Genomic DNA, 21210 nt, shown 5'->3' with positions numbered 1-21210 from the left:
TCCATAAAAGTCTATCATTTGAAAAAGTCATTAAAAATCATCAAAACTCTGAATTGAATACACCCCACTTATACATTGTTCAACATAAACAAATATATGATTCACTGAAACTATTAAGAATGTTATTACTGGAGAATGGTTTAATTGTATGTTTTCATCAACTTTTATGAACATTATATTGACTGATTCTTTGGAGATGTATTAATAAATAAGTGTGATTTATTTCAAAAGAAAAAAATATATGAGAAAATTTTTAAAAACATAGAACCAATTTTCATTTTACATTTCTGAAAAATAACAAATTGTTGCACGTGTGTATATTGTAGGGCTTCACCCCGGTAGGAGGGGGGGAGAAATTTTCAAGGGCCAAAGCTGAACCCAAGCCGATTGAGTAATTATTTATTTATTTGATGTAACTGTAAATTAGGGTTTGCAGAGAGCCAAATTCCTCAATCCTAACAAAGCCTTGTACTTTTCGTCAGATTTCTGCCGCTGCTCGTTAGGTTTCTCTCATTCGTTCATACATCGCGTAAGTTCCTTTCCTTGATTTTATCATCTTATACAAAGCTCAAGCGTCTGTTCAATGAAATTGATGTTTAATTTCTTTAGATCGTATGCATTTGGGTCGATAAAGAAAGCGTTTGCTGTGATGCCAGGGCACGCACACTTTGATGTTGATTTACACTTATATGACGTGTTTTAATTGCTTACGTTTATTTATCTATCACAAAAAATAATTTTGTTTTTTAATCTTTACGTACGTACGAAGAACAGTATAATTTCGAATCACGGATTGATTGCAATTCATTTTTTCTACATTTTGTCCAGAGGAGTTCAATAGCATTTTTGCTCTTCTTCTTTCAGGTGAAATTTTGATCTTTCTTTGGAGTTTTATGTAGCCTAAGATTTACCCTTTCGAACCAAATTTTAACCTTTTCTTTGTTACAACATGGGGGTGGGGTGGGTGGGGTGGGGGAGGGGGATTTTTTTTTACTTTTACTTTTACGTGGGTTTGAACCCATACTTCTCTCCCCTTAGGTAGGTTTTAACGTATACAGGTAACTCATACGAGATGAGAATATAGATTAGGATAATTACAACCGAGATTGTTTTTGTTAGTACTCTTTACTACAGTGAAGTTTGTATACATGGAGAGCAATCCAATTTAATTCACAATTGGTTGTGAGTTTGTAACAGAAAATTATCAAGGCTTTGCTACCATTTTTTAATTCGCGATGTCTCTCTAACGTTTGACACTTTTGCTGGTTACAGCAGCCTAGCAGTTGCTTTGTTGGCTGACACGTGTTACATTAGTGCTCTGATTTAACTCGAAAAACCGTTATGGCGTTATCCATAAGCCCCGTGAAAGAGCATTAAAACTTCTAGTTTTCGGTCGATAGATTAGTCTGTTTTTTCCTGCATGGAGTGTGTATCTGGGAACACTTGTTTAATAGAATGCCTTAAATTTTCGATAAACTTGTAATCAGCTGGCCGGATTCCATTGTTATGTGCATTATTAGAAATGAAAGGAAAATTAAATCCGGGCACCTGTCAATTACCTTTTCTGCCGCAGGAAATGGATATTAACAATATTCTCTCTGTTTTTTTTTTTTTGTAAAACTGTTTCCTGACTTGTAGTGTCTTGAGGTTCTGATTTAACGTGGAAAACCGTAATGACGTTATCCATAAGCCCTATGAAAGAGCATTAAAACTTCTAGTTTTCGGTCGATAGATTATTCTTTTTTTCTGCATGGAGTGTGTGTATCTGGGAACACTTGTTTAATAGAATGCTTTAAATTTTCGATAAACTCGCAATCAGTGTGTGGGATTTCATTTTTTTATGTGCATAGTTTCAAATGAAAGGAAAATTAAATCCAGGCGCCATTCGGGTACCTTTTCTGTATCAGGAAATGGATAAGAACAAATATTCTCTCTCTTTCTTTTTTTGTAAAATGGAAAGGATGTCATGAGTATGTGTTGTTTTGTTAATATTACACCTACTTTCTGCAGCTACACCCAAGAACCGTAATTTTCTTCTTGAAATGTTTTCTGTATGCTTTAGGTGATTGTGTTGCACATTATCTTGAGTGTGATTTGATACAGAAGCCTTTGGGTAAATGCATTTTCTTTCCTTTTTTAAAAAAACCCTGCATTTGCTAAGAAACATAATGCTTGGATGGGCCTTTTTGGGAAGAAAATGTACTTAAAGCTAGAAGCTAGAAAATTTGTTTTGGCTTATGCATCAGTTATATCTCTTTTCACTACTTTATCCAAACAGATCTTTTGATTTAAAAAAAACACTTAAATATGGTCGACTTGATCAATCACCTTTAAAGCCAAGTGCTTCTGTATCCAAATTTTGATCCATGGATCTTCACACAATACTCAATTGATGCAACTGATTATGCAGTGTTATTATTGATGCAGCTTTCTGTTCAGAATTTGGGTTAATAGTCAATGGCAGACTTAGAGAAATTGCTTCTTGAAGCAGCTGGAAGGACAACCAAGACCGGGAGGAGCCGCCAATCATCTCCCCCGTCTAGAAGAAGGGGAAAGGGTCCATATTCGGATGATGGAAGCGATTCGAAGAATGATGATTCAGATGATGATCGCGCTTACTCAAATAGAAAACCTTCTGGTTCGCAGGTGCCTCTAAAGAAGAGGTTGGATCCCACAGAAAGGGATGATCGTGGCAGTCAAGAAGGTGATGAAGACGATGATTCTGATGATGAGCGTGACAGTGACAATGATTCTGTTGGGAGTGATCTGTACAAGAATGAAGATGATCGGGAAAAGCTCTCAAAGCTTACTGAGCTTGAGCGAGAGATGATATTAGAAGCCCGTGCAACAAAGAGAAGTGATCGAGATTTGACTGAAAAATTCAAGAAAAGGAAAAGCCAAGATATAAAAGGAATCCTTCCTAATTCGCATACTCGTGGCATGCGCTCCAAAGCTGAAAGGGCTGGTGCGCTTGATGAGTTAGTAAAACGAAGAAGAGATGCTGCTAAGGGGAGTTCTGGGAGGAGATATTCACCAGTCAAGAGGAGAACTTTCACTGCAGCAACTCTTAGTAGCCCTAGTAGGAGTGGAAGTGAGTCACAGAGTGATGAAGAAGAATCAACTGGTGATGGTGGTATGGCTGATAGTGATGAAGACAAGATGTCCACCGAGTCCAAGTTGCCTACATATGAGGACATCAAAGACATTACAATTCGAAGGTCAAAATTAACGAAATGGTTCATGGAACCGTTTTTTGATGAACTGATTGTTGGCTGTTTTGTACGAGTTGGGATTGGGAAATCAAGGTCCGGTCCTATTTATAGACTTTGTATGGTACGTAATGTTGATGCGACGGACCCTGATCGACAGTATAAGCTCGACAACAAAACCACTCACAAGTTCTTGAATGTAGTTTGGGGCAATGAAAGCTCTGCCGCTAGGTGGCAGATGGCGATGGTTTCTGATTCTCCACCAGCCAAGACAGAGTTTGATCAATGGCTTAGGGAAGTAGAGCGCAGTGGCGGACACATGCTCTCAAAACAAGAGGTCATGGAAAAGAAAGAGGCCATAAAGAAAACAAACTCATTTGTGTACTCTGCTGCCACTGTGAAACAGATGTTGCAGGAGAAAAAATCTGCCACATTGAGGCCACTAAATGTTGCAGCAGAGAAAGATCGTCTGAGGAGGAATTTGGAAATCGCCAAAGAGAAGCATGATGTGGTAGAGATGGATAAGATCAGTGCCAAACTGCAAGAATTAGATGCAGCTCGACATGCCCAAGATAAAGATACTAAGGCCTTTAAGCTGGCAGAAATGAACAGAAGGAACAGGGTTGAGAATTTCAAAAATGCATCCGAAATGAAGCCGGTGAATACAGGCTTAAAAGCTGGTGAGGCTGGGTATGATCCCTTTTCTAGGAGGTGGACTCGATCGAGAAATTATTATGTGGCAAATTCCAGTGGAGGAGAAGTTGCAGCTGATGGAATGAAGGTTGATGAAAGTGCTGCTTTAGCTGATAGCAAGGCTGGAATTGTAGCTACTGCAGCAGCCCTTGAAGCTGCAGCCGGTGCTGGGAAGCTGGTGGATACGAGTGCTCCGGTAGATAAAGGCACCGAATCTAACATGCTTCATAATTTTCATCTGCCTATATCTTTGGCTGTACTTCAGAAGTTTGGTGGGCCTCAAGGAGCCCAAGGTGGATTTATGGCGAGGAAACACTGGATTGAAGCCACCGTGGGTTGTAAAGTTCCAGAGAACGATGGGAGGAGGCATGCACTGACATTGACCGTCAGCGACTATAAGAGGCGAAGGGGGTTGCTGTGAAGTCTTGATGCTGTCTTTTCTTTTCTTCTCTTTTTTCTGTTGTGCAATGTATGTGCGTGCACTTTGAAACATCATTCATCTGGGTATTTTTGATGATGCTTGCTGTAATTAAAGGTTTTACTTAAGAATCTGTTTAGGTTTTTTTGTTGGGTTTTCGAAATTGTCCATCGAGATGTCCCTAAGATTAATTACATGAGAATGGGATTGTGCACTTTTGTGCTAAGCACGTGCGTGCAGATTGCACTTTTTTTGAACATATATAGCATAGCGCTCCCACTTCTTTTTTTTTTTTTAAAAAATAAATAAAAAATTAAAATCGCATTTCCCATATTTCATGCTCAGGAACTAGCAAAATTTGAAGATATCGACTTGTGAAAATGAGTAATCTAGATTGTGCGGTCTCGTTTGCTTACCACATCTTCATACCATGTCCAATCTCATATACAATCGTCATGAATCACCTGTACAATTTCTAATCTTCCCTATATTTTTAACAATACTTCTCATAGTATATTATTATCATAAACTTCTAAATAACATTAAACAAATATTGGTTAAAAAAACATTAACCAATTTATTATAAGAACCGAAAATCCAATTCCCCCCCTAAATACTTCTGCATAATCCCAGTCGGATTCTCGTTTTTTTTATTATTTTGGTTTAGAGTTTTAGGAAACATATGTATTGTTTCAAGCACTGACAGAACCGGAAGTAGGAAAAGCTTGAACGACTTTTAAACAAAAAGGTACATGTAGCCGAAACGCATGTGGGTAGGTAGAGAATATATAGGGACACGAGACAACTCTCTCTAAGGAACTTGGCAAAATAGCCCCGTAACTTAGGGAGAAGGGGTACCTCCTCACAAAAGGGGTCGCATTGACCAAGCCGTAATTACTATTTACCAAAAACAGAGGTCTCCGCAAAGTCATAAGACCATATATGGGGCTGACTCTTGCCCAGTGTCGGAAGGTCAAAAGAATTTTTGGGCATATCAAAAATGGAATTTGTGCTCGTGGAAATTATCGAGTAATCGGAGATGAAGAAGAAGACCCAAATCTTTGTGAACAATGCAGAGTCGATATATATATTACAAAAATATTTTTTTTTTGGTTATCGTAATTATTGGTCATATTTTGTAAAAAAGAAGTTTATTAATTTGTTTTTTTTAGAGAAGTACTGGTAAACAAATACAAACTAATTGTATAATTAAAACACTTGAAAGAGGGGTTTTGCTACTTCCCGACAGCTCATATTTCCATACTTATTGCTAGTAGCCATCATCAAATAAGTAAAAACGACACATTCAATTCCCTCGTTGAAGATTATGTACTCTCGAGAACATCCAGAACCAATTCAATTTTTGTGCTACTGTTTGTTGCTTTCCCTTCGAAAAAGGCTGTGAAAATGCGCTTGAACCTCAACTTCTCCCCCCTTTGCCATCAGGTTTCGACCAATTTCTTAATCTTCGTCTGTGTCGGAGTAGGAAATTCAATCTTGAGCTATGAAAACTACAAATAATACTGTATCTTTCGGAGATATTTATGGGAAACATCAAAGTTGTACCGTTTTTGTACCCTTTTCATTGGCAAAGAACCAAGAAGTCTTTCTGTTCTTTGGCTTCTCTTCTTTTTCTTTGCATTTTAGCTTGTAATGGTGCCTCTATATTCTATTCCCGCGTCCCATTTCCGCCGAAAATTCCTCCTGGACCGGGGATCTTCTCGCCGGGAACAGTTACCATGAAATCAAGAAAGTTTTTTTCCGAGTCTCTTTCACCAGAGCTGTCATCTTCTGTAAAATATTCAGTGCAAGAGCAAAGTATTGGCCAAAAATTTATAACCCATTTACCTCTTTTGCATAAAAATAAAAACTTGGTGGGGTTTATGAACGGAACCACTCTTTATCGTCCTGATAAGAGGAAATGGATGGAGCCTTCAGTAAAGATTCTTGGCTCTGAAGTTAAAGCAAGTCATTTTGAACAAAGGGTAACTGGGTTTTTTAATGTCAATTCTTCTATTTCTTCTTGTAAGTTCAGATTTTTTATGACTTGGATTTCTTCACTGGAGTCTTTTGGCGACAGAGAGTTGTTTGCTATGGAGAGTTTATTTAAAGCACACCCAAATGGCTGCTTAATTATTGTGTCTGATTCATTGGATTCAAGAAATGGGGAGCAAATCTTGACACCCTTTTCAGATAAGGGGTTTAAAGTGACTGCAATTTCCCCTGATTTCACTTATTTGTTCAAGGACACTCCTGCTCAAGATTGGTACAACCAGTTGATGCAAGGAAAAGTGAATCCTGGAGAGGTATCTCTAGGTCAGAACCTCTCAAATTTGCTTAGGTTAGGGTTATTGTATAGATTTGGTGGAATTTATTTAGACACGGATATTGTAGTTTTGAAAAGTTTATGGGGTTTGAGAAATATGATTGGAGCTCAGACTATTGATCTTGAAACTGGGAAATGGAGCAGGTTGAATAATGCTGTGTTGATATTTGACGAGGGCCATCCATTGCTGTTCAAGTTTATTCAAGAATTTGCACTCACATTTGATGGGAATAAATGGGGACACAACGGTCCTTATTTGGTTTCGAGGATGAGCGGGAGGCCTGGATACAATTTCAGAGTGATGCCGCCTACTGCGTTTTATCCGGTGGATTGGAGTAAAATCGGAAGCTTTTTCCGGGGCCCTAATGGTTTAAGTCACTCAAAATGGTTGGTTGCTAAGCTAAGGCAAATTCACAGCCAAAGTTTCACGGTTCATCTGTGGAATAAGCAGAGCAGGGGTTTCAAGATTGAAAAGGGAAGCATTATCCAACACATAATGATCAGTTCTTGTGTTTTCTGCAATTCTTCTACAATCACAGTAGGTCCAGTTCGCTAAATCGAATCACACATCCGTGTTTTGATATTGTGTAATTGTATCTTGGACCAACTCAGTCCATTCAGTAGACTAGTCCGTATGATCCTTTGAGGGGAAAGATAGTTTCCTCACACACATGCGATAAACTACACTTATCTTGGTATGTCGAGGGACCAATGTTTATTCTATCCTACACGTTGTCCAATGTCATAACTCCATATAAAAATCATATATGACTTATTATGTGTCAGCGGATCAAATTTTAGTGTGTTTGATCTAAAAGTAGGATCAGATCCACACTTGCTCGTTCACATACTACTGGAATTCTCCCCTGATGAAAAACTACGGTAACATCTGTTGGTTTCTCAAATCGAATTTCAAAAAAAAAATTTATATTTTACGGAAGCTTGGCATAAATCGAATCGTATAAAACAACATTTTCCACCAAAATGTTGAACGATCAATACCTATATTAATTTAATAAAAATCAACAAGAGATTGAATATACCTTTGTTGAATGAGATTGGAATACTTTGAGTTAAGACGTCGTAATTCTTCCACGCCTACTCTCTTGAACCACGAAATGACGAGTGGGCGTCACCAAAAACCTTTTGGTATGTTTCTGTATTGCTCTTTTCTTTTTCTTTTCTATCTCTCACGTACACTGATATATTTCTCTATTTATAAATCTCAACCATTGAGAAAAGAGTAGGTCTCATGTGAGACCGTCTCACGGATCTTAATCTGTGAGACGGGTCAACCATACCTATATTCACAATAAAAAGTAATACTTTTAGCATAAAAATCAATACTTTTTCATGGATGATCCAAATAAGCGATCCGTCTCACAAATACGATCCGTGAGACCGTCTCACACAAGTTTTTGCCTTGAGAAAAAATCAAGAAAAAATATTATTATGTACATTATCTCTCAATTTGTTAAGATATTTCATCCCAAAATCATATATTCTATATATGATATAAAAACAACTTTTTATTTAAATTTGATATCACTTCCCTCAAAAGAGGGAAGTATCTCCTCCACTACTCAATCTATTATTATATTANTTTTCATAATAATCTCATTAATAATAATCCGGATAAGATCATTCTAAAATGAACCACGCTAACAGTTTTAAATTAAATATCCCAACTTTAATTTCTAATTGTGGACATATTTAGATCATTATATTTTAAATATTATCCTCATTTATATAACACTTATATACAAATATTTAAAATCACATAATAATAATCTTGGGATTCTAGATATTTATAAAGCATCAAATAACATGCATGCAAAAACAATATTGAAATATTTCTCATATTAATTAAAATTATTTGTTTTTGGGCACAAATCCCAACAATCTCCCACTTGCACTTAAAGCAAATGAGACATGTTTTTGAGTCCCATCCCTTCGAGATGTTGTTCAAAACTTCGAGCAGGCAATGTCTTAGTAAATGGATCAGCCACATTGTTTGCAGAAGCGATCTTTTGAACTGATACATCTCTTCTCTTGATAATGTCTCTTATCAAGTGAAACTTTCGCTCTATGTGCTTTTCTCTGCGGTTGTTTCTAGGTTCTTTCGCATTGGCCACCGCTCCACTATTATCACAATAGAGCTTGATTGGTTCATGCAGGTTTGGAACAACTTCCAGATCTCTCAAGAACTCACGAAGCCAAACTGCCTCTTTTGCCTCTTCACAAGCTGCTACATACTCGGCCTCCATAGTTGAATCAGCAACACAAGTTTGCTTAACACCGCATCGGAAGTAGACTTTTTAGAGTACCTATCTGATTGGAAATCAGAATCTGTATATCCAATAGGAATCAAATCCCCAATAGAATATACTAGAATATAGTTTCTAGTCCTTCTCAGATATTTGAGTATATGCTTCACTGCAACCCAATGATCTAATCCGGGATTTGACTGATATCGACTAACAACTCCCACTGCAAAGCATATGTCGGGTCTTGTACACAACATTGCATACATGAGACTACCAACTGCTGATGCATAGGGAATCCATCTCATTGTCTCTTCTTCTTGCGGTGTTCTGGTACACTGCTCTTTTGAGAGATGAACTCCATGTCTAGAAGGCAAGTTTCCTTTCTTGGAGTTTTGCATCGCAAATCTGACTAGTACCTTGTCAATGTATGATGCTTGAGACAATGCCACAAGTTTATTTTTCCAATCTCGAATAATCTTAATCCCAAGAATATAACTTGCTTCACCCAAATCTTTCATTTGGAATTTGCTGGCTAGCCAATTCTTTATGCTATATAAAATTTCCACATCATTCTCAATGATCAAAATATCATCTACATAAAGAACTAAGAAGACCACCTTTTGTCCTTTGATTTTCTTGTATACACAAGGTTCACCTATATTTTGATGAAAATCATAAGATTTTATAGCTTCATCAAATTTTATGTTCCATTATCTAGAAGCCTGCTTAAGTCCATACATAGATCTTTGCAGCTGGCAGACTTTCTGCTTAACTACGAAACTTCTGGTTGAACCATATAAATGGTTTCCTCAAGATGATCATTCAGGAAAGCCGTGTTAACGTCCATCTGCCATATCTCATAATCATAATGAGCAGCAATGGATAAGAGAATCCGGATAGATTTTAGAATGGCAACTAGAGAGAAAGTATCCTCATAGTCTACTCCTTCTTTTTGGGTAAGACCCTTCGCCACTAATCTAGCCTTGAAAGTCTCGACTTTCCCATCGGGCTCTCTCTTTTTCTTGTAGATCCATTAGCTACCAATAGGCTTAATACCTTCAGGTTGATCTACAAGTATCCAGACCGAATTCAAGTACATAGACGCCATTTCGAGTTTCATGGCTTCTTGCCATTTTTCTTGATCAACATCAACCATTGCCATCTTATATGTCGATGGATCATCGTCACCTCCATTAGTGACTGCAACTTGTGCTTCACCTATTTCATGATAGCGAATAGACAATCTTATTTCCCTTTCACTATGTCGTGGTGGAGGCGTGGGTGTTGGACCTTGAGTATTGGTCTCCATCCTTTCTTTTTCAACAACTTTTGTTGGTATGTGGCTAATTTCATTAGCCAACAACTCTTCCAGAACTACTTTATTTCTAGGTTTGAAATATGCAATGTATTTATGCTGAAGAAAAATAGCATTTGTCGATACAAACACTTTGTTTTCAGTAGCATTAAACAGACCTCCTCTCGTCCCCTTGGGATATCCTACAAAAATACACACTTCTGAACGAGGTTCCAATTTTCCAGTCTTTTCCCTTAGCACATGTGCAGGACACCCCCACATGCGGATGCGTCTCAAACTAGGTTTGTGACCATTCCACAACTCTAGGGGAGTTTTATGGATTGACTTAGATGGAACGATATTCAAAATGTATACTGCTGTATCCAGTGCATAAACCCAAAATGAGTTAAACAGAGAAGAATAACTTAACATTGATCTCATCATGTCGAGCAAAGTTCGATTTCTCCTTTCGGCTACACCATTTTGTTGTGGTGTTCCAAGTGCCGTGAGCTGTGACAATATTCCATTTTCAATCAAGCGGTTCTTGAATTCATAATCCATCTATTTCTCCTCCTCGATCTGATCGAAGAGTCTTGATTGATTTGCCGAGTTGATTTTCTATTTCAGCACGGAATTGTTTGAACTTTTCAAAAGTTTCGGACTTTCTTTGCATTAAATATGCATATCCATATCTTGAATAGTCATCAATGAAAGTGATGAAATATTCATAATCTCCTCTTGCTTTGACATTCAAATGTCCACATACATCGGAATGTATAATATCTAGAGGTGTTTTAGCTCTTTCACCTTTTGCCAAAAATTGTCTTTTGGTCATCTTTCCTTCAAGACAGGATTCACAGACAGGTAGAGTATTAAGTTTTAACTCTTTCAAAGGACCATCCTTCACTAGTCTTTCTATCCTTTCTACATTAATATGACCAAGCCTTAAATGCCATAAATATGTATCATTATTTTCATCAGAAATTTTTCTTCTCTTAAGGGTTGGTTCAGCGACTTTGAACATTTCAGTTTGAAGTAAATTATGTGAAATTGGCTTAATAAAAAATAAACCATTCTCAACATAACCAGAACAAATATTCATACCATTCTTATTAATTGATACAGAATCAATATCAAAAGAAACATAAATAAATTGTTCATGCAACTTCGAAACTGAAATTAAATTGCGTTGCAAACTAGGAATAAAATAAACATTGTTCAAAATCAAATATTTATTATTCTTAAATGACAGTCGCATTGTCCCAACTGCCGTCGCTGATAATCTTTCCCCATTGCCGACTCTCATCATGAAAGCTCCCTCATCAAGATCCCTGGACGACTCCAGCATCTGCAAAGAAACACAAACATGGTTAGACGCTCTTGAATCAATTATCTAGCTTGAGAAATCATTCTCAACAAAGCATGTTTCCGTGAGTAGTAAATCTAATTTACCTTGTTTCTTCTTTTGTTTCAGCTCATCAAGGTACTTTTTACAGTTCCTTTTCCAATGGCCATCCACGTTGCAATGGAAACATTTTCCCTTTGGTTTGGGTTCAGCACCCTTCCAATTCTTCTTTTGAATCTTTTTCTTGCCCTTAAAACTTTCCCACATTTTTCTTCTTTTTATTCTTAGAAGAAGAAGCCTTTCCCACAGCCACATTAGCTTCGGCAAAATTTGCCTTGCCATTGTTATCATCTATCAGAGATTCATAACTTTGCAGCTCATTTAGGAATTCTGTCATATTACATGCCTTATGATTCATAACATAGTTTGTCCTAAATTGGAGAAAAGCAGGAGAAAGTTTCTCTAGAATCATGCCAACTTGAGTTTTTTCGTCAATCTTTGCACCATTGATATCAGCATCATTGAAATGATTAATCATTTTCAACACATGCTCACGAACTGAAGAACCGTTCATCATCTTGCAGTTCATAACTGCTTTCACAGCTTCATAGCGTGCTTGTTCAGATGGACGTCCAAACATTTGTTGTAGAGATTCCATAATCTCTTTAGCAGTCTCAAAGGCTTCATGCTTAGCTCTAAGCACTTCATTCATTGCTGCTAACAGGTAGCAACGTGCCTTGTTGTTTGCAACAATCCAATTGTTATATGCTTGTGACACAGTCCTTGAAGCATTAGCTGGAGGCACTGGAGGACAATCCTCCTTGAGGACAAAATGGTAACTGTAATGCCCGAGATTTAAATACAGTAATCAGACATTAATCAATTGACTTATTGATGTGATTATAGAAGACATAGAAAAGAAGTGGAAATACATGAATTAGCATGTGAGGTCAGAACTCTGGGCGCATATGCGCCGAGGTAGGCGCGCATATACGCGAAGAGATTGTGTGCGGGACAGAACTTCTCGCGCATATGTGCGAGATCGGGCGCGCATATGCGCGAGGAGGGCAGCAGCCAAACAGCCAGAACAGAACTTTGCGCGCACATGCGCGAGGTAGTAGAGTTCATATATGCCGAGACAGAGTTTCTCGCGCACATACGCGGAGTGATGGCGCGCATATGCGCGAGTCATGCAGAAGGGAAAATCGACACTTGGTTCACCATGCAACTTGGTATAGGTGTGTGTGTATATATATATATATATAATGTTTCATTTCCTCAGATTTCAAAGAAGGAAAACCGATAGCTTTGAAGAAAATCCTTACGCCTTTTATTTGAGGAAATTGAAGTTTACGAAAGATCCGTCCGTCAGAATTTCAATCCGACTTCAGTATCGTGTTTTTATCTACGAGAGCTTCAACTAGACGTAAGTTTTATTGAATTTTGATATGATTTGAAATTATGATATTGTCAGAATCGGATAGGATTGATATATGATGTTATTGAGATATTAGACATCGTAGAACCGAGAACAGATTGTTTATACATTTGTTATGATTTTTCAGAGATGGAATTGAGATTATTCAGAATTCTGAGAGTATGGATTATATTGGATATTGGTTATGATTTGTAATTGATATATATTATTGTCTGAGTTGACGGGGATATCAAGACTATAATGTTATGTCGTCGAAACAGAATTAGATTGCGTATTGATCAGAATGAGTATTGATATGAGTTGTATATTGATATTGTTCCTATTCGACACGTCATTTCAGATTGGTATTGACAGCTTCGAATTCAGGACTTCGACTTCGTCAGAACAACGACAAGAAAGGTATAAATCAATGTTAACCGGGAGATCGACTTGGGTCAGATTAGACTTGAGTTTTCATAAATCACATACTTTACTTTATTGCATTGATAATTGCAATTGAATGAGATTGATACACTTGGACTATTGATTGATGTATTGAGTCATAGGCTGATTCGCCTAGTCGTTGGCTGATTCGCCAAGTCTTCAGCTGATTCGCCAAGGCACTGGACGTGTAAATTATATCGATGTCGCTTAGGAGTTGATTCATTCCTATTGCTGAGATTCGATATATGTGTTAATGTCCAGAAACTGGGATCCCTAGATTAGAGATGAGTCGAGTCTGAGATGACGAGTCAGGAGTTGATTTACAGTGTTATATCCTGAGTTGATTTCCAGTGTTATATCCTTTCATGTTTTCAGAATTGATACATGTTATTGATAACTGTTATATGCTTTTGTACATGTTTTATATGATTGCATGTATACATGATTAATACTGGGATTATATCTCACCGGAGTTATCCGGCTGTTGTCTTGTTTGTATGTGTGCATAACAACAGGTGGGACAGGATCAGGGTCAGGAAGAGGATAAGAGAGAGTCAAGATTAGCGTGGAGATCCGGACTTAGAAGTGAATCTGTTTCATTACTTGACATGTAGTAAATGAGCAGTAGTCATTATGAATCACTTTTGTACAGGACTTGTACCATAGACCTGGATATGGATCTTATATCTGAAATAATATTTATTTCATTGTTGCGCACTCATGTAATTTAAAAAAAAAAATTTATGTCCCACATTTTCTTAATTGCTATATTAGATCTTAATAGTGATTAAAAATATGAATTTGGTTCGGGTCCCCACAGTAACTTTCAAGAGGATATTCATGTTACTTTTCCATTTAGAAAAATTTTCACCAGTCAAAACGTGCGATGCAAGAAGAAGAAGAATATGATTTGACATATTTTCTGAAAAAAAAGTGAGAAATATTTTCAATGCGGAGTTGCATACATATCACAAAATAATTTAAAGACAAAGTAAATAGAATGCATAAAAGCACGTGATAATACACAAAACATGTTAATTGAAGTCTTAAAGAATTATAATCACCTCAATTAAATGCCGCTGTATGGTAGGTCAAAAATTGATAATTATAGTAAGACTTTCTCAATTAATAAATGCTATCTAAAATATCTCATATTTCTAGCATCCTTTAATTTCTTATAAATTTTATTCAAAAAGATAATTAACTAATTTAATCAATTTTTTATGAATGTAACCTACCATATTAGATTTTAAAACTTAATTTAGTAATTGCCTTCGTAGGATAGGTCAAAACTAAAATACATTTTAAAATCTTATCTCATGGAAAACAACCTTGCTATTGTAATTTGTAGACACCCTTCGTAGGGAGGACATAATAAAAACATCTCGAAGCACTACAAAAAACTCACGGTGTTGTTCTAACGGTGGAGATCAAAGGTTAATATTGTTATATTACCCGTTCCCACTCATTATTTTACAAAAATGTATTTGATTTATAAAATAACTCTTATTTGTATAATAAATACACATGCACATGCCTTGAACACATCAAATTAATCATCATGAATATTAAAATTATTATGCACGAAACAAAGGAACCGAGATTGAAAAAAAAATTCGCAATTTGTGGTATGAGAACACTACAGTAAAACTTATCACCACCGATATTAATATTTAAATTAAATTTTAAACATTTTAAAATTATAAATCGATGTTGATAATGATTGAAGTTTAACAATTAAATTCATAATAATCATTGATCGGTCCATACATCAACATGAACGTAACAATCAAATTGTATGGAGAAAAAAAATAAAATCATCATGCTAATTATAGGAAAAGCTTTGACGAAGGAGTACAACATATAATCATAGACCAACCAAGATTTATTAGCATTAATGTATCCGAAATATAGAGAAAACAAAAATCTCTATTAAAAAAATTTACATTAGTATAGAGTATTGACCGCTCTGATACCAATTGTTGGTTTCTCAAACCGAATTTCAAAAAAAAAATTTATATTTTGCGGAAGCTTGGCATAGATCGAATCGTATAAAACAACATTTTCCACCAAAATGTTGAACGATCAATACCTATATTAATTTAATAAAAAATCAACAAGAGATAGAATATACCTTTGTTGAATGAGATTAGAATACTTTGAGTTAAGATACCGTAATTCTTCTACGCCTACTCTCTCGAACCAACGACCTGACGTGTGGGAGTCACCAAAAACCTTTGGTATGTTTCTGTATTGCTCCTTTCTTTTTCTTTTCTATCTCTCACGTACACTGATATATTTCTCTATTTATAAATCTTAACCATTGAGAAAAAATCAAGAAAAAATATTATTATGTACATTATCTCTCAATTTGTTAAGATATTTCATCCCAAAATCATATATTCTATATATGATATAAAAACAACTTTTTATTTAAATTTGATATCACTTCCCTCAAAAGAGGGAAGTATCTCCTCCACTACTCAATCTATTANTTATCGCTAAAAAAACAATTTTTTTTACGATTTTCCAAACAAATTGAAATTGAGCAATGACTTAAAATTCAAAAATTTTAAGTTAATAAATAAGTGTTCGAAGTAAATCGGAGATGACATGGGGAACTATGGATCTAGAATTTCAAGCTCCAATAAAATTGATAATAAATTAAGCTCTTTAATTTACATATATTAATTTTATTAATTCCACAGTTATTCCACTATAAACTTGGAATTACACTCCTGAAAAAATAGATATAAAATTACTCAACAAGAATGAATAATCCATTGATATAGTTACTACATGTGAATCAATCCTCCATAAATAGTTCATAATTAAAGTTAGGTAATTTCCGCTTAACCTCTTTAATTATATCTTTTTCCTTAAGTCCCATTGATTCTCTAATGAATAATATGTCTATGATCTAATCATAAATTGAGCGCTCTTATTATCCAAGTCCTGAATCAACACTTAAGGGAACCATTTATCTATCTTCTTTTACGAAGGAATGGATTTCGTCTTGTATATTAATATTCTCAGTTATTTATTTTATTGTATTTCCAATGAACCAAGAACTTTGACACCATATAATTGTGTCATTACTCGATATGTCAAAAAACACAATATCATAAACAGGAGTTTATTAATTACTCAGAATTAAGATTGACTCATATATGACCATCATTGATTAATATTGAAATCTCGATGTGATACGAAAATTTAAAGAGATTCAAATTAATCATGCTCCAATCCTATATAATCAAATTATATAAAGCGTTTTCATAATAATCTCATTAATAATAATCCGGATAAGATCATTCTAAAATGAACCACGCTAACAATTTTAAATTAAAGATCCCAACTTTAATTTCTAATTGCGGACATATTTAGATCATTATATTTTAAATATTATCGTAATGTATATAACACTTATATACAAATATTTAAAATCACATAATAATAATAATCTTGGGAATTCAGATATTTATAAAGCATCAAATAACATGCATGCAAAAACAATATTGAAATATTTCTCATATTAATTAAAATCATTTGTTTTTGGGCACAAATCCCAACAACATCATGTTTCAGTTAGAGTTAATTGAAGAAAGATTCATTGAAGAGTTTGAGACAGGATCCATTTTTGTTCTTTATGAATATAAACAGTAAATCATTCAGAAATGTACCCTATACTTTATTGAGACACGGACGTTCTGTTCTCATATTAGCTCCGACATTTGACAATGTCTTGAAAATCTAGGACATGTTATTAATCCGGATCTATGTGATTGGAACAATTTGTTGTAACACAAAACAGTAAAGTCGAGGCAATGATAAATAATTTATCTGCAAGACGAAATTGTCCGTATAATAGTGTTTTACGGTGATGACAATTGTCACTAAGATACAATAACTTCAAATCAAGAGAATACAATACAAAAAATTCTTGATAACAGCGAACGATAATAAGCAAAAACTTTCAATTACAAATTGAACGAAAAGAGAAATGCAGCAAAGATGTCAAAAGTCCTGATTAATACAGATGGAGGGATTATTTGTAGCATGTTCATAACCTTTTGTGATAAGCCAAGGGACCCAGTGTTTGGCCGAAAGCAGCCTTGTCTAGACGCAACCTTCCAATGACACAAAGTTTTCAAATGGGTGCAATCTTCCACATAATAATCCGAAGATAATAATAAAAATTATTTTACAAAAAGGTTAATACGGTCAACGGACCTCACCTCACCACACCGCACCACGCAGAGACGGCGGCTCGTTTGTTTCACCGAGACCTAACCTATCAGCTTCTTTCTCCTTTCAAAAACTTCTGATGCCATATTTCAAAGTTAGAACTAATAAGGAAGATTTGGTTTGACTTCCAATGTGAGACAACTCCATGTCCCATTTCATTCAATATTCCAATAATCTCCCACATGACTTAGATTGGTAAGTGTTCTTGGCTTTCTCCTGTTTCTTGTCATTGTGGGGGCGCTTTATTTTGTGACTAGTGCTTGATTATGCTAGATTGGCTTTGGATTCGACCTCCATTATCCTTTTGTATGTCTTGGCTTCGGTGTTTTGGTTGTTTTCCTCAATTCGAAGTCTCGTGATCAGATCCTCGAGTTTTAACTTCTTACATTTGTGTTTTATATAGTTCTTGAAGGCAGAAATTTTTCAATGATTGCTACGACGTGGAAAGGGTTCATTCACTTTCATTCCTTCAGCCAGTAAGTCATAAAGAATTATCTGAATTCTTTGCACTTGGCTTATTATTGTTTTGGTGTCCACCATCTTGAAGTTCAGAAACTTTCCAATAACGAACTTCTTAATGCCTGCGTCCTTAGTCTTGTATTTCTTTTCCAAAGAGTCCCACCGTTTTTTTTTGCAGTCTTGACATAACAATAGACTCTTGATAGAACAATAGACACTGTATAATGTGTCATCAAGTCCATTCAGTATGTAGTTTCTGCAGAGGAAAGCACTATGGTTCCATGCATCAAAAGCAGTTCTTCGTTGGGTCTCAGTATCGCCTTATCAGACAACATGAGGATCTTTCTTCAGGAATCGAGATAGGCTCAGTGTGGTGAGATAGAAGAGCATTTTCTGCTGCCAACGTTTGAAGTCAGTATCAGAGAATTTGGACAGATTTTCGTCATGAGCGGGAGCAATAGCTAAAGGAGTGAATGACACGGTCGACATATCGAAAAAGAAAATATTAAAATAAAGAATAAAGATTTTTTCTTGTGATTGTTATTAATCTGAATCTCTGTTACTAGAACAATTCGTAGCAACACAAAAAAGTAAAGTCGAGGCAAGAATAAGTCATTTATGCGCAAGACGAAATTGTTCGTATAACAGTGTTTTACGGTGTTGGAAATCGTCTTAATATACAACAACTTTAAATCGAGAGAGTGCAGCACAACAAGCTATTAACAACATTGAACGATAATATGCAGAAACTTTCAAATACAAAATGAACGAAAAGGGAAATGCAACAAAGATGTCAAAAGTCACAGATGGAGGGCTTATTTGTAGCATGTTCACCAGTTGCGAAGAAAGAACACCAACTGGATACGAACACAACCTTATGTGATAAACCAAGGGACGTAGTGTTTGGTCTGAAAATAGCCTGGTCCAGACATAACCTTTTGTGATAGGCCAAAGGTCACAAATTTTCCAAATTGATGCACACATAATATTTCGATAACAATAATTATTATTTTCCAAATAGTTTTGTTCAAGGAGGTTAATATGGTCAAGAGACCTCATCGAGCCGAGCCGATCAGCCGCACACACGTGTGTTTAATCGAAACCCAATCTATCAGTGTCTTCCCTCTTTCATATTTCAAATTCAGAACCAATAAAGAAGATAAGACTTGATTTGACTCCCAACATCTAACAACTTCATGTTCAATTTCATTCAATATTCCAACAGGTTCCAATTTTCTTTTACTCTTTTGACTTGTTATTTTAAGCAAACATTCTCTTCTAATTCAAAAAAAAAAAATTGTTCAAATTCATATATGTAATTTTTAAAAAATTAATTTAGATCGTGATAGAATTTTAACACATTCGAGCAACGTGTAACTGAAATTAATCACTTTAAGGTTTGACCTTTTAGTTTCACGCTATACGACTCTCTTTTCTCTTTAGGAGCTGAAATTTACTGCACTAATATCAAACTTCTGAAATTTACTGCACTAAAATTAAGTAAAATTTTGAATGAAAAAAAGAGAGCAGATTGGTATTATTTACAGCTTGGAGATCAGAGAATTAGAACCATATAGATCGTGCATGTTGTGTTATATGAATTTCTAACTGCACATACAGTTGATCATATGAGCAGTATCGAACTTTCTTTATTTGCAAATATACGCTTGTTTTTATTTTTAGATCATGTAAATTATTTTTTACTGAGCGGATCTAGAATTTAGGCTCTGAGGGAGCCATTTACAAAAGTTTCAACTAAACATCGTAGGTATGTTTTAACAAAAAAAATTAACTAAAAAGAATTCAACGTTTTAAAATTTTCAATGATAATATCAATACAAATATTTTTAGCAATTTTTCTTCCAATAAATATCATCAATGCATCCGAGATGATTTTCATCAGTACATCTGAGAGAAAATCATCATCTATTTTGGTTCGAAACCTAGTTTTGACGGTGTTCAGAATTGAACCATGGTCAAACAACTATCAAGTCGGTATTCAGAAAATCATCATCTATTTTGGTTCGAATCCTAGTTATGACGGGTACATGACCATTGGTTAAATTGGGTATGTTATTCTTGCCTTTACAAAGTTTATCCTCGTTTAGTAAGCCGGATTTTCAATGGCCTTCTACATCCTCACGTTGGATAGGGAAAAATCGCCAGATTTTGAGCTCTGATTTTTTTAACTTTGAAGAAGGGACGAGTCAGAATATAATCCATGAGAGAAAAAATAGAAACTTTATCAAATGGAACAATTTGAGCTTATCTTCTGTGCCTTCTAACTTGTAAATTTGGCCTTTTTTCGCGATTATGAGCTTCGATTTTCTCACTTAACTGGAGAAAAGTTGAGCTTGTTAGTTTGGATCTTCAAAAATCATAAAACTAATTTCACTTTTTTTTTTTGTGTGGAGATTTTCAGCTGGGGAAAATGAGGAAAAAGGGAGTCACGGAAGAGTTTATTAAGAAAAAGGGTGTGAATGTAATTTACTTTTTTATCCTTTGTTTAAAATTTGTTAAAGAACTAATTTTTTCATTAGTGTATTATAATTTTATATATAATAAAATTTATAATTTAATTAAATAAAAAAACTTACTCGACTCAATTTTTCCATCTTTCCCGACTCAATCCTAGATCTCATTTCATTCCTTGTCTTCACAAAAAATCCTTTTCTTCTCAACCTTCCATCCTCTCATTTTTTGGCTAACAATTAACCACGAGTCTACAAGTTATTCCTCTGCAACAAATCCAATAAGAAAACCACGTATTGTTAATAAATTTATTTTGAGATATGAAATTTATTGGGTCTCGTCAGAGTCAACGAACTTCACCCTAGGTCGTGAAGCACGGCTTTCACGACCCACGGCTTCACGACCCTGGGTCGTGAACTGCCCAAACTTTGGGTTGTGAAGCACACCCAGGGTTGTGGGATTCACGACCCACCCGGGGTCGTGACGTGAAGATTTCACGACCCGTCACGATTCATTAATTTTAAATTTTTATAATTAATAAAAAAATTTTGAATGCAAGTTAACTTTAGGATCAAGATACGTTGAAATCTGTAAGAAAATTGTATCATTTTTAAATGA

General features: G+C 35.4%; 2 protein-coding genes across 4 annotated transcripts; both read left to right on the top strand.

Moving 5' to 3' along the window:
- Positions 1-304: 304 nt before the first annotated feature.
- LOC140979988 (protein RTF1 homolog) lies at positions 305-4468 on the top strand. Of its 3 annotated transcripts, none has more exons than XM_073445698.1 (2): positions 305-529; positions 2428-4468. In XM_073445698.1, the coding sequence occupies exon 2, from the start codon at positions 2458-2460 to the stop codon at positions 4321-4323; it is 1866 nt and encodes a 621-aa protein (XP_073301799.1). In that variant the 5' UTR covers positions 305-529; positions 2428-2457; the 3' UTR covers positions 4324-4468. The 3 variants fall into 3 exon arrangements, with proteins under 3 accessions (XP_073301799.1, XP_073301817.1, XP_073301809.1); XM_073445716.1 differs by having other exon boundaries at positions 408-529; positions 2440-4468; XM_073445708.1 differs by having other exon boundaries at positions 411-529; positions 2411-4468.
- A 1117-nt stretch (positions 4469-5585) lies between these two features.
- On the top strand, positions 5586-7358 carry LOC140986681 (uncharacterized protein At4g19900-like). Its single transcript, XM_073455035.1, has one exon. It carries the CDS (start codon positions 5865-5867, stop codon positions 7200-7202), a length of 1338 nt encoding a protein of 445 aa, XP_073311136.1. The 5' UTR covers positions 5586-5864; the 3' UTR covers positions 7203-7358.
- Positions 7359-21210: the final 13852 nt, after the last annotated feature.

This window comes from Primulina huaijiensis, chromosome 1 (assembly GCF_012295235.1).
Source record: "Primulina huaijiensis isolate GDHJ02 chromosome 1, ASM1229523v2, whole genome shotgun sequence".
NCBI classification, from domain to species: domain Eukaryota; kingdom Viridiplantae; phylum Streptophyta; class Magnoliopsida; order Lamiales; family Gesneriaceae; genus Primulina; species Primulina huaijiensis.
This window is presented reverse-complemented; position numbering and strand designations above follow the sequence as displayed.

Coding starts and splice junctions, on each gene's coding strand:
- LOC140979988 (XM_073445698.1), top strand. CDS start 2,458: ATGGCAGACTTAGAGAAATTGCTTCTTGAAGCAGCTGGAAGGACAACC.
- LOC140986681 (XM_073455035.1), top strand. CDS start 5,865: ATGGGAAACATCAAAGTTGTACCGTTTTTGTACCCTTTTCATTGGCAA.